Source organism: Coregonus clupeaformis, chromosome 18 (genome assembly GCF_020615455.1).
Source record: "Coregonus clupeaformis isolate EN_2021a chromosome 18, ASM2061545v1, whole genome shotgun sequence".
In the NCBI taxonomy this organism is placed as follows: domain Eukaryota; kingdom Metazoa; phylum Chordata; class Actinopteri; order Salmoniformes; family Salmonidae; genus Coregonus; species Coregonus clupeaformis.
The window spans coordinates 49527022-49540084 of NC_059209.1; the positions used below are offsets into that span (position 1 = coordinate 49527022).

Genomic DNA, 13063 nt, shown 5'->3' on the forward strand with positions numbered 1-13063 from the left:
GTGCAGATCTATGTTGGCCGGGGTGGTTCCCAATCAGAGGCAGCTGTAGCTCGTTGTCTCTGATTGGGGCCCATACTTAGGCAGCCTTTTGACACCTGTTAGTTGTGGGATCTTGTTCCGTGTAAGGTATGTTGTTTGTATGCTACCTTGGACGTCACGTTTCGTTTGTTGTTTTGTTGTGTGTTTAGCCGTAAATAAATATGAATGCATATCACGCTGCGCCTTGGTCCTTCTCGTCCGTAAACGATCGTGACAATGTCTGTATCTACTTTGCCACTCTCACAAGCCAAGAAAGCAATCAACCTGAAACAACCCCAACTCCCACAGCTCCGTCTGGCCTGCTTACCTCCGGCCTGTGCCTGTGGCCGGGGCTGATCACCAGCAGCCCTGGGGTCAGAGGCTGCTGGCTCCTGGGGCTCTGAGGCCCGATGGGCGCTTGACTCTCTGGACTTGGAGATGGGCATGGGCGAGGGCAGGAACTGCTTGGGGAAGCCTTTAAAGAACCAGGCACCAGATCGCTTCCACACCTAAGAAATGATGAATAATTTTTCATCTTTCGAATCCCCATTAGCTGACACCATGACAACAGCTATTCTCCTGGGGTCCAAAAAGAATGGCCTGCGTCATACAAGCTTTAACACTGACACCTACACTCTTAGAAAATAAGGTGCTATCTAGAACCTAAAAGGGTTCTTCAGCTGTCCCCACAGCAAGAACCCTATTTGGTTCCAGGTAGAACCCTTTTGAGTTCCATGTAGAACCCTTTACACAGCAAGTTCTACATGGAACCCAAAATAGTTCTATCTGGAACCAAAAAGGGTTATCCTATGGGGACAGCCGAAGAACCCTTTTGGAACCCTTTTTTCTAAGAATGTACACTCACTGTTAATCTCCCTGATCCCTTGTCTCACATGAAGTTAATCATCACTTTGTATTTTTCACCCACCATGTCTTTTAATTCATTATGACACATACTGTAACATCACGCTATGACATATCCCTGTCACCATGTGTGTTTCACAGAAATACTCACCTCTCGCTGTTCGCTGCAGATCTTGCAGAGCCACACAGAGCACGGCCGGCTGCCACTCTGCACTCCACACTTGGTGCACATGTGCTACAGTAGAGGAGACATAGGTTCACAAAGAGGTCACAATATTTACAATGTCATAAATACCTTACATTGCTCAGGCTCTATTGTGGCCTAACATGGTCCATAATAGCCTATCACAGCAAAAGCAAAGTGCCTTTGCCTTCTAGGAATGGGCCAAAAGCCAATCTTTCCAACCCCCATGCTGCACATACCTTTTTGCAGTCCTCACACACCACTGAGCTGACCCCTGGCACACCCAGCTGCTCCCCACACAGCAGACAGCGGTTCACCCCGTCCCCACACACCGTCTTCTTCATGTCATCTAGACGGTTCACCAGGCGCCTGCAGCAGTTGGGACATCTCTCATTACATTCAATTACCAGTAGAACATTCAAGCTCAGTTGGGTAAATGTGGTAATGACTGGTCCAACTGGTTGAATAATGTTGTCTGTAATTCTATCATCTTGTGCAGCATTTTTGCAGAGCAGAACATTTAACAACACTGAGGTTGGCAGTGCAATGGAGCTCCAATCCATTAGCTCAGAATGTCTCTTCAGTCCTCACCCAATTCTCTCCTGCTCCATGGCCTCCATCTTCTCAGCCCGGGCGATCACACCGTTAATGATCTCCTTCTCCTCGTCAGTCAGGTCCGGACCGCCGGGACCAGGCCTGACCTGGTTGGTCCAGTTACCCCTGACAACCACACAGGAAAACTGTCTGGGGCTGAGGCACCGATGCTGCTGCATGCATTTTTAGCTAGTCCGGGTCACACACTCAGACATACAGTGTGAAATCAAATGTACATGCAAAAGTGGACAAATAGACAGCGGTATACAATAGACAAAGAGACAGGACGTAATACAAATAATGCCATAATGGCCTAATCCATATTTGCACATTGTGCAAACAGCCATCATTAATTGAACTGTGTCCGAAACATATGTGAATATACAATCATTCACAATAATTCACAAGTGAATCTACATTTACCTATAAACATACCTTACATACACAATCACACACTAGAAAAGTAGATTGGCACAGTGCAGAGGGGGGAAGATAAGGGAGAGGGAGAGATGGAGTGAGAGCTTTTCTACTTACTGTTCCTTATCACTGAGTCCCAGCCAGGGAAGAGATTAAAAGAAAGCAGACAGGAGAGGAAAAAATAGATTATTGCCTGGGAAGGCATGGAAGGGTTAACAGCATCATGCAGCAGGCAGCTGTGCCCGGCGATTACAGCAGGGTGCTTAGTGTACCCAGCGTTCCCTGCTGTTCTGCCACCAGTGCTTACTTGGCATGCATGCTCCTCTGCCTGTCGTTGGGTACCCAGCGGTCCGAGCTACCGCCCATCACTGCGTCCGTCATGGCAGCTGCACTATCGCACTCTGCAGGTGGAGATGACACACAGAGATGAGACACACACATAGTTAAATGAAAAATGCTACATAAAAGAAGAACTTCTTATACTGAACAAAAATATAAATGCAACATGTAAATTGTTGGTCCCATGTTTTATGAGATGAAATAAAAGATCCCAGATATGTTCCATACGCACAAAAAGCTTATTTCTCTAAAACAATGTGCACAAATTTGTTTACATCCCTGTTATTGCGCAATTCTCCTTTGCCAAAATAATCCATCCACCTGACAGGTGTGGCATATCAAGAAGCTGATTAAACAGCATGATAATTACACAGGTGCACCTTTTGCTGGGGACAATAAAAGGCCACTCTAAAATGTGCAGTTTTGTCACACAACACAATGCCACAGATGTCTCAAGTTTGAGGGAGCATGCAATTGGCATGCATACTGCAGGAATGTCCACCAGAGCTGTTGCCAGATAATTTAATGTTCATTTCTCTACCATAAGCCGCTTCCAACGTTGTTTTAGAGACTTTGGCAGTACGTCAAACCGGCCTCACAACCACAGACCACGTGTAACCACGCCAGCCCAGGACCTCCACATCCAGCTTCTTCACCTGTGGGATCGTCTGAGATCAGCGACCCGGACAGCTGATGAAACTGTGGGTTTGCACAACTGAAGAATTTCTGCACAAACTGTCAGAAACCGTCTCAGGGAAGGTCATCTGCATGCTCGTTGTCCTCACCAGGGTCTTGACCTGACTGCAGTTCAGTGTCGTAACCGACTTCAGTGGGCAACTGCTCACCTTCGATGGCCACTTGCACGCTGGAGAAGTGTGCTCTTCACGGACGAATCCCGGTTTCAACAGTACCGGGCAGATGGCAGTTGTGTGGGCGAGCGGTTTGCTGATGTCAACGTTGTGAACAGAGTGCCCCATGGTGGCGTGGGGTTATGGTATGGGCAGGCATAAGCTACGGACAATGAACACAATTGCATTAGATCGATGGCAATCTGAATGCACAGAGATACAGTGAGGGAAAAAAGTATTTGATTCCCTGCTGATTTTGTACGTTTGCCCACTGACAAAGAAATTATCAGTCTATAATTTTAATGGTAGGTTTATTTGAACAGTGAGAGACAGAATAACAAAAAAATCCAGAAAAACGCATGTCAAAAATGTTATGAATTGATTTGCATTTTAATGAGGGAAATAAGTATTTGACCCCCTCTCAATCAGAAAGATTTCTGTCTCCCAGGTGTCTTTTATACAGGTAACGAGCTGAGATTAGGAGCACACTCTTAAAGGGAGTGCTCCTAATCTCAGTTTGTTATCTGTATAAAAGACACCTGTCCACAGAACCAAAGAGCTCTCCAAGGATGTCAGGGACAAGATTGTAGACCTACACAAGGCTGGAATGGGCTACAAAACCATCACCAAGCAACTTGGTGAGAAGGTGACAACAGTTGGTGCGATTATTCGCAAATGGAAGAAACACAAAATAACTGTCAATCTCCCTCGCCCTGGGCTCCATGCAAGATCTCACCTCGTGGAGTTGCAATGATCATGAGAACGGTGAGGAATCAGCCCAGAACTACACGGGAGGATCTTGTCAATGATCTCAAGGCAGCTGGGACCATAGTCACCAAGAAAACAATTGGTAACACACTACGCCGTGAAGGACTGAAATCCTGCAGCGCCCGCAAGGTCCCCCTGCTCAAGAAAGCACATATACATGCCCGTCTGAAGTTTGCCAATGAACATCTGAATGATTCAGAGGAGAACTGGGTGAAAGTGTTGTGGTCAGATGAGACCAAAATGGAGCTCTTTGGCATCAACTCAACTCGCCGTGTTTGGAGGAGGAGGAATGCTGCCTATGACCCCAAGAACACCATCTCCACCGTCAAACATGGAGGTGCAAACATTATGCTTTGGGGGTGTTTTTCTGCTAAGGGGACAGGACAACTTCACCGCATCAAAGGGACGATGGACGGGGCCATGTACCGTCAAATCTTGGGTGAGAACTTCCTTCCCTCAGCCAGGGCATTGAAAATGGGTCGTGGATGGGTATTCCAGCATGACAATGACCCAAAACACACGGCCAATGCAACAAAGGAGTGGCTCAAGAAGAAGCACATTAAGGTCCTGGAGTGGCCTAGCCAGTCTCCAGACCTTAATCCCATAGAAGATATGTGGAGGGAGCTGAAGGTTCGAGTTGCCAAACGTCAGCCTCGAAACCTTAATGACTTGGAGAAGATCTGCAAAGAGGAGTGGGACAAAATCCCTCCTGAGATGTGTGCAAACCTGGTGGATAACTACAAGAAACGTCTGACCTCTGTGATTGCCAACAAGGGTTTTGCCACCAAGTACTAAGTCATGTTTTGCAGAGGGGTCAAATCCTTATTTCCCTCATTAAAATGCAAATCAATGTATAACATTTTTGACATGCGTTTTTCTGGATTTTTTTGTTGTTATTCTGTCTCTCACTGTTCAAATAAACCTACCATTAAAATTATAGACTGATCATTTCTTTGTCAGTGGGCAAACGTACAAAATCAGCAGGGGATCAAATACTTTTTTCCCTCACTGTACTGTGACGAGATCCTGAGGCCCATTGCCGTGGCATTTATCTGCCGCCATCACCTCATGTTTCAGCATGATAATGGACGGCCCCATGTCGCTAGGATCTGTACACAATTCCTGGAAGCGGAACATTTCCCTGTTCTTCCATGGCCTGCATACTCAACAGACATGTCACCCACTGAGCGTGTTTGGGATGCTCTGGATCGACGTTCACGACAGCGTGTTCCAGTTCCCGCCAATATCCAGCAACTTCGCACAGCAATTGAATCAACAGCCACAATCAACAGCCTGATCAACTCTATGCAAAGGAGAAATGTTTTGCGCTGCATGAGGCAAATTATGGTCACACCAGATACTGACTGGTTTTCTGATCCACGCCCCTAACTTTTTTTAAGGTATCTGTGACCAACAGATGCATATCTGTATTCCCAGTCATGTGAAATCCATAGATTAGGGCCTAATACATTTATTTAAATTGACTGATTTCCTTATATGAACTGTAAAATTGTTGCATGTTGCATTTATATTTTTGTTCAGTGTAGCTACAGAGACTCATTGCCCTAAATCACTTCGGCTATATTTTAAGATGAGCATTTATGTTCTGTGATTTCTTAATTGGAAACAACATGAAAAATTATCATCTTGTCACACATTAAATGATTATGGGTCACACATTAAGTTAGATTATTACGCTGAATTGTTTATTCAAAGTTATCTTATCTCATCTTTACCACAACTCAAATCAATCCATGAAATCCATGCAGGAAAGCATAACTAACTGTCAATTGATACAATTGATTGACGGTCACATTTAATCTCCCCTGTTAATGCAGCACTGACTTCAGCACTAATATTGCTGCACTCTCATCAGCAGGCAGAACCCTCTGTCTGCTCCAAGTGTGTGGGCCAGGATTGCAAGGGCCTCAAATTGGCTTGTCACCAGACACACTTACTCTAATTGATGTAAGAGTCTGATACTGATACAGTACATTACAATACCAACAAGGGCTATGAATAACAATGTGTAAACTCTTTTTGTAAAAATCGATAAACCATGTCTCCCAATGTCTAGCCAATTCTTACAGTACAACCCATGTTTATGCTCCACAGCGATGCAACTGAGCAATTAAATACAATGGAGCAAAGTGACAAAAAGATACCTGCAGAAATCAATAGGAGTTTAGTGAACTGAATGTACCTGTACGCACTGGGTGTGTGTAGGTGCACGTTCACGAGACACAAAACTCCCAAGGGCCACACCAGGCAGAGCGGGGAGCGACACCCAACCAGCAACAGGGCGGATCCTCAGGGAATGAGCAGGGTGGGGAGGGTCAACAATCCTCTTTCCACAGCAGCCTGTCTCAGTTTTAGAGGCTCCTCCTTCCAAGGCTGACGATAGCAGGGAACTGAGATGTGATGTGGCGTGATTGGAGAGAGCGAGGGTGAGACAGAAAAAGAGGGAGAATAAAGAAAGTGTAAGGAAGGAGGAAAAAGGAAAATAATAATAATAATTTGTCTTCAGTTTGCTCCGATTACTCCACAGAACTCCAGATGAGCACTGCAGAACATAGCTAGAAGCAAGAGAGAGAAAGAAAGAAAGAAAGAAAGAAAGAAAGAAAGAAAGAAAGAAAGAAAGAAAGAAAGAAAGAAAGAAAGAAAGAAAGAAAGAAAGAAAGAAAGAAAGAAAGGTGGGGGGTGATGCTGATCTGCAGTATTAACTCCTGTAGGCTAACACTCCAACTTATTCTGATACTGCTTGTTCATTGAAATCACCAGCAGAATGCACAAGAATTTGAGTGCTATTGTATATAAACTAATACTGATTTTCATGTGGGAGGACACCTTTATTGTATTAGCCTGGAACCTGTCACACTATGCAAATGTAGACTACAGTAAGTGCATCTGGCATTCATTCATTATTTCCCACTGTCCAGCTCCCGAAAGGAACAACATAAATGTTTAACACTGTATACATCCCATAGGCTGAGTCTCACAACTATGATTCTCCTTCACCGCACACAAAATGAATCATCCCTCTTTAGTTCAGGATGGTTATCCTGGGGAGGCAGATAGAGAGAGAGGAGGGGGAGCAGAGGTGGAGAGATACTCAGACATACACTAAACAGACCGTGGACTAGGAGCTCTCACCCAGACAAAGCTTTGTAACGCTGCAGATAGACACTGTTGCGTCACTGGGGTGAGTGTGCAAGAGAAAACGCCTCAGCTGAAGTAGGTTTCCTGTCAGTGCTGGTTGCACAGAGCTCATTAGCAGAGACCTTCAGGGGACTGATTCAGAGAAAGGACACTACATGCTGGTCAACAGCCTTCAACAGCCTTCTCATAGCACAAGGAGGTGCGAGTCTGAATGACTCTGTCTCAATAAGTATGATGCAGGTTTGGCACTCAGTCTGCATCATCGCTTCTATGACCCTCATTCAGTGTTGGGGAGTCAACCAGCTCGTCATTCATTCATCTCATTCAAGTGATGAGTCAGTCAGGTTGTGCCTTGAGAAGATGTTGGCATTTTCTCCTACATTTTTCCAAATTACTAGGGTTTGAGAGCCAGCGCTGCGCAAAGCACAGCACAGCAGGGACAGGAGAAACAACCATGCAGAACCATGTGAAGCTGTGCTAGAAAATAATAATGGAAGACAGAGGGTGAGATGGGGGAGGAGAAAGAGAGGCAGAGACATGGAGGAAACCAGAGCACCAACATCGATTCACATAGTCATCTCCTTTATCATTACCATCACTCATCCTCTCAGCAGCATCCGTACTGTATAGCATTTCATACAGGGGTGGAAAGGACCAATTTAGAAACCTGCAACTCACTCAAGTGCCTAACAGGATAGTCCATAGGCCTACTAGTGTGTGTCATTTAGGATCCCAGCCTCAAGTCCCCTCCAACCCAACCTGTAAGCCACCATTTAAAAAAAGTAACTATAGCATCCTATTGTTCCGTACTTGCTCAGTACTTTTTGCTGGACCTATTCAAAGTTGACCGTGTTCACTTACATTTAAAGATTTGTAATAGCCAAACCCTGTTTCTGCCAACGGTACCTCAGGGATGTTAAACTACCTCAGGTCACCTACAGGTGTACCTGTTCTTAATAATAATACTAAAAAAAAGGAGCTGCGATATAGAGGAGATGAGGAGAGGAGATGAGGAGAGAAGAGGCGAGGAGGGTGGTATTGATTCAGAGTGGACGTTTACAGATATGGTGGGGGGGGACAGAGACTGACTATAAAACCTGCTTTAATCTTTAAAAACTGGGGAGGGTGAGACATGAGGAGCTTTTTGAGACACCTCATACATTACCCTTCCTGAAGCTCTGACTGCAATGGATACACCGCTCTGCCAAGACATTCTCTCTCTCTCTCTCTCTCTCTCTCTCTCTCTCTCTCTCTCTCGCTCTCTCTCGCTCTCTCTCGCTCTCTCTCGCTCTCTCTCGCTCTCTCTCTTTCTCCAGCCTGAAGTCAAGAACAGGGACTACCTTGCATCTTTTTATTATAGCACACAGCACAATATCAAGACCATTATGACTACAATAACTTCCTTTAATTTCCAAATGGCACTGGGTTATGTCCAACCTTTATGTCATTTTTAATGGATATACACCATTACAGGAGTTCCTCTGCCCTCCTCCGAGACGAGAGAGAAATGTCTTAAGTGGGTTAATGAGACTCTGAGATCAATGCAAACTCCCATGATTGGTTTTAGTTTAATGAATCATTCATCAGGGCAGTGTTCCCATTGTGACTCCCAGAATTTAAAGTTATTTAGGGGTGGAGCTCGACAAAGCCTGGGTCCAGCTTCAGGGCACTGCTGCTACAGCCACCAGCCACCACCCACTTACCTACATGGCTCGCCATTGGCTGTTGTTGACTCCCTGAGGGCTGATGTGACAAAAAAGGGCTGTACTGCTGAGCTCCACAGCCAATCCCTTTTGAGAGGTATTGATGGCAAATTTATGCAATAATCACTCTTCTGTTCAAGGGGCTTTGTGTCACCATTCCACCAAGAATCAAACTATAACCATAAGTGAATTTACATTACACACACAACTAATATTGGTGTGAGAAGCACAAAAGCACACTTTTCCAAATGGAATATAACATTTCTGCCAATAAGTTGCTATATGTTAAGAAAGGACCACCATGCTCTCAGTCTTCAGTAAGTCTACCCCAGAAACAGCTGCCTCTGCTCTGCCTCTGTCTGTCAACCACACCCTCCTTATGCTGAGCTGAGCTGGCCTTTTAGCAATCGAAACCTGGAAATACTGTTAGCAGAGAACTAACAAAACCACATTCACCCTGGCATTTATGTTACCATCAATGACTCCCCCAACTTCACATCTAACAAAATCCACTAGGAAATAAACACCATGATTGGTTGGCACAGGATGTTGCCCTGTAAAGGGGTGGCAGGTAGCTTAGTCGTTAAGAGCATTGCGCCAGTAACCGAAAGGTTGGTGGTTCTAATCCCAGAGCTGACTAGGTGAAAAATCTGTAGATGTGCCCTTGAGCAAGGCACTTATCCCTAATTGCTCTGGATAAGAGCGTTTGCTAAAAATGTAAAGACCACTTGTGTGTAGCAGTGCTGACAAGTCCTCCAAGCCCACCCCTTATTAAACCCTTTGCCCACTATCAAACCAAACCGTACCATACTGCATGTTACAGTGGCCAGGGTAGGAACATTTTATTGGGGTGGTTACAGCAATATTCTTGCTGGTTTCAGCACAGTTGAACTGATTGAGGACTCAACCAGCCGATTCTCTACATAAAAAAAAGCACAAGCCTTTAGCCAAAGGGTCTGTTGGCAGTAGTAAGAACAGCTGCAGAGAGGTAGTCCTGGACCAGAGCCTTCAGCATCACTGATCTGTGTGGGTAGGTGGGAGGTAGTCAGGACTCCTGGGGTGTGGAAAATGGTGTTAGGTTGAGAAGGGCGGCAGGTAGCTTAGTGGTTAAGAGCGTTGTGCCAGTAACCGAAAGGTCGCTGGTTCTAATCCCTGAGCTGACTAGGTGAAAAATCTGTCGATGTGCCCTTGAGCAAGGCACTTAACCCTAATTGCTCCTGTAAGTCGCTCTGGATAAGAGAAAATGAGAAATGAGGGGAAAAAAAGCAACAACAAAAAAAACCCAGAGAGACCTGGCTAGAATATAGCCCTTACACTCCTTGTTTTGTTTGCCCTCACACACTTTGTATATCAAGACACATGGATACTCTGACCCAACCGCTCTGTTCATGGAAATGAACATTTCCATTTCAGCATATAAAAGGTTCTGGCGAAAAACAGCACTATATTTCAGTGATAAGAAGCACTCAAGCATCCAACGGGCAATGGGTTGATCTTTTAAAAGCAATCTTAACAGAAGTGTTTGTATATCAGTCTTGGTATTTCCTTGAAAGGTACTCTGAAATAACCTTTTTCCTACTCTTCAACAAAGCAGTGGTTTCTGTTTGGGAACCTGCATTTAACATGCCCCTCCGACATGTAGAACAAGGACTAATTTCAACTCTATTCATGGAAATTCTATCTTCAATGTTTGGCAACTGAACGTGGTTATGCCTACATCCATTACTTGATGCTGAAATTACATTTAGAATATTTTAATGAGGTTTGATGAATGAGTTACATTGTCAGAGTCACTCTCTCAGGCTCATACTCACTTTGGCTCATTCATCCTCTAACTTCCACTCCCTATGTTATCCTTAAATCTAATCAACTTTCTCATTACAACCGATGAAACCCCCATTCCAAAATTGTATCTTTATCATTGGGATCAAACAGTGCTTCTGCCGTTAATGTGTTCTGGGGAAATGGGCTGGGGACTGCGGAGGCCATTGGTTTGAGTGAAAGGCCCATTCTCCGTCAGCCCAGCAGGAGAGGGGGGTGAGATGGTGAGATAGCAACCCGGAGGCCTACATATGGACAGAACAGTAAAGCACTGCACCAAGTAACCCTCTACTGTAGGAGGAAAACTTCGCTCAGCATTTCTTAATTATTTACAACTCCCACCCCCATCCTGCACTGCTCCTCACTCCAGTGAAGTGGGTTCTCTTTCTCATTTTTAAGGCCTTAGTGTGCACTTTAGTTATTCATTACTCTATCTGCAAGACATTGTGTGTCTGAACACGTAGTGGGCTCTGGGGGGAAAGGGAAGAAGGAGAAAAAATGATGCGATAAAGGAGAGCTTGGCAGGAAGGAGGGATGGGGGAGGAGAGGAAAGGGGCTTCTTTTGGGAGCCTGTTGGTGAGGGATGTGGCTGTGTTTAGCGGAGGGGAGGGAGTCTTTCCAGGTCTATGACATACAGTACATGTCACATATGCTGCTTTTCGACTGTAACACCAGTGTTACACTAGTGTACTGTATACACCCTTATGTTAATCTAGGGAAATGGTGTTTCCATAGCTAGGGCTGACAGTGAGCAGAATCAACAAACTCTGCATAATCAAAACAGTTGCTTTTTGAGAAGGTGTTAAAGGTCACAGTTAGCCCTTGTTATGTAAATGTCATCTGAAAAATACCAGTGGCCTGGGTTTGGCCCCAGGTGGAGGTCCGCCGGAGCAATGGCCCAGTGAGACACGGGTGCCGGCCTGCGTAGACGGAAAGTCTGAGCCTTTTGGGTAAAACACTGGGGTAAATCCTGTATGGAAATGTGCCATACAGTATTAGCCCTGTTTTCAGTCATATGAACGGGGCAGCAGGGACCATCTGTGTGGCCATCTGTGAGGAACAGAGAGGCGGCTTCACCTCTCTTCGGATGAGAGAGGATGGCCCTCCCTAGCTCTCACAGCCACCACCACTTCCTCTAGGGAGGCATATTTCCAGATTCAGCCCCTTTGGGTAACAAACAGGAAAGACCCTCCTGTGAGTGACCAACAAGCCCTTGCGCTGTCGCTACCCTGCAGACACGGCAATCTCATCCAACTAGAGCCAAAGAGAGAGGGGACTGGAGAGGGCTGGCACACAAACACATACAAATGGTAAGTACACACTCACACACATACTGTACAAACAACACTTCACACATAAATAGGATGCCTATTTAAATTGAGTCATTGAACAATTGCAATCCTGACTTTGGCAACCTGAAAATGCAAGCATTATGCAGACACCATTCATCATAAAGGCAGCATCCACCTGATTATATTTCAGGATGGGCTCCTCGTCCCTCATGTGCTCCCAGCTCATAGTCTGGTGACTCATCCTTGCCGTACCCCAGAAGTGAGAAGAGGGACAGGGAGATTAAACTCTAGAGTTGCGGGTCAGTCATTTTCCCCTAATTTCATCACTACCTCTCTCCATCTCAGGAAGACTGGCATAATCAGATGTGTATGGGGCATTACATTAAACCACTCATCTTCCAATGTCAAAATCTCATGGCTTATATTGTTACTCACAAGCCTTGAAATATGGCTATTAAACTAGACATGTTTGTACGTGGCCTAAGCGGAGGATGGAAATAGAATCGAATTCCTTTCTGTCTCTAACGTCTCTCTGAGGATAATGGCAATGCCTCTGGTGGGCCCCCGGCTGTTCTGCTGGAAGTCAGCTGTGAGGAGTTGGCACACTTCAGCTGCTGGCTATTTGACACTCCCTCTGGCCCGCCAGCAAACTAGCAGGTTCCATGTCCCTGAGTGTTTTTCAACAGATCCCTGTTTGCAAACAAAGAGCCCCCTCGCACCCACAGGTCTCTTGAAAAAATGATTTTCATTTCAAAGAGACGAACCTAGTTAAATAAAGGTTAAATACATTTAAAAAACATACACCGAAAGACAATCTAGAATTCAGCTACTCAGATAGGAGGGGCAGGTGTCTAGGTACAAGTTTAAGTGGCTTGTTGTAATTAAAGTTGCTCAGTTGGCCTCAATTCTGACCCTGAGGCATTCCTCTTGATGTGAAATGTTGTGTCCTGACTCCTGACATTCATGTTCAACCTGTTTAACTGGTTAAGTACAGCTTGCGTTGCAGTGATGTGACAGGGAGATGTGTTACCATCTGACTGTGTTGCATGTTCTCAC

The 13063-nt window shown here is 45.3% G+C and overlaps 1 protein-coding gene across 3 annotated transcripts in view; it reads right to left on the reverse strand.

Annotated features, from left to right (window-relative positions):
* LOC121530913 (rabphilin-3A) overlaps positions 1–13063 on the reverse strand; it is a 36699-nt gene that overhangs the window by 14133 nt on the left and 9503 nt on the right. Inside the window, exons 2-8 of one of the 3 annotated variants that reach the window (XM_041836285.1) lie at positions 6246–6443; positions 2385–2478; positions 2195–2206; positions 1658–1786; positions 1306–1435; positions 1034–1117; positions 347–527 (exon numbers count right to left, since the gene is read on the reverse strand). In XM_041836285.1, coding sequence (XP_041692219.1) covers positions 347–527; positions 1034–1117; positions 1306–1435; positions 1658–1786; positions 2195–2206; positions 2385–2458 — 610 coding nt within the window. In that variant the 5' untranslated portion in view covers positions 2459–2478; positions 6246–6443. Of the gene's footprint in view, positions 1–346; positions 528–1033; positions 1118–1305; positions 1436–1657; positions 1787–2194; positions 2207–2384; positions 2479–6235; positions 6444–13063 lie in introns of all 3 variants that reach the window. The other 2 variants (XM_041836284.1, XM_041836286.1) reach the window with 2 other exon arrangements.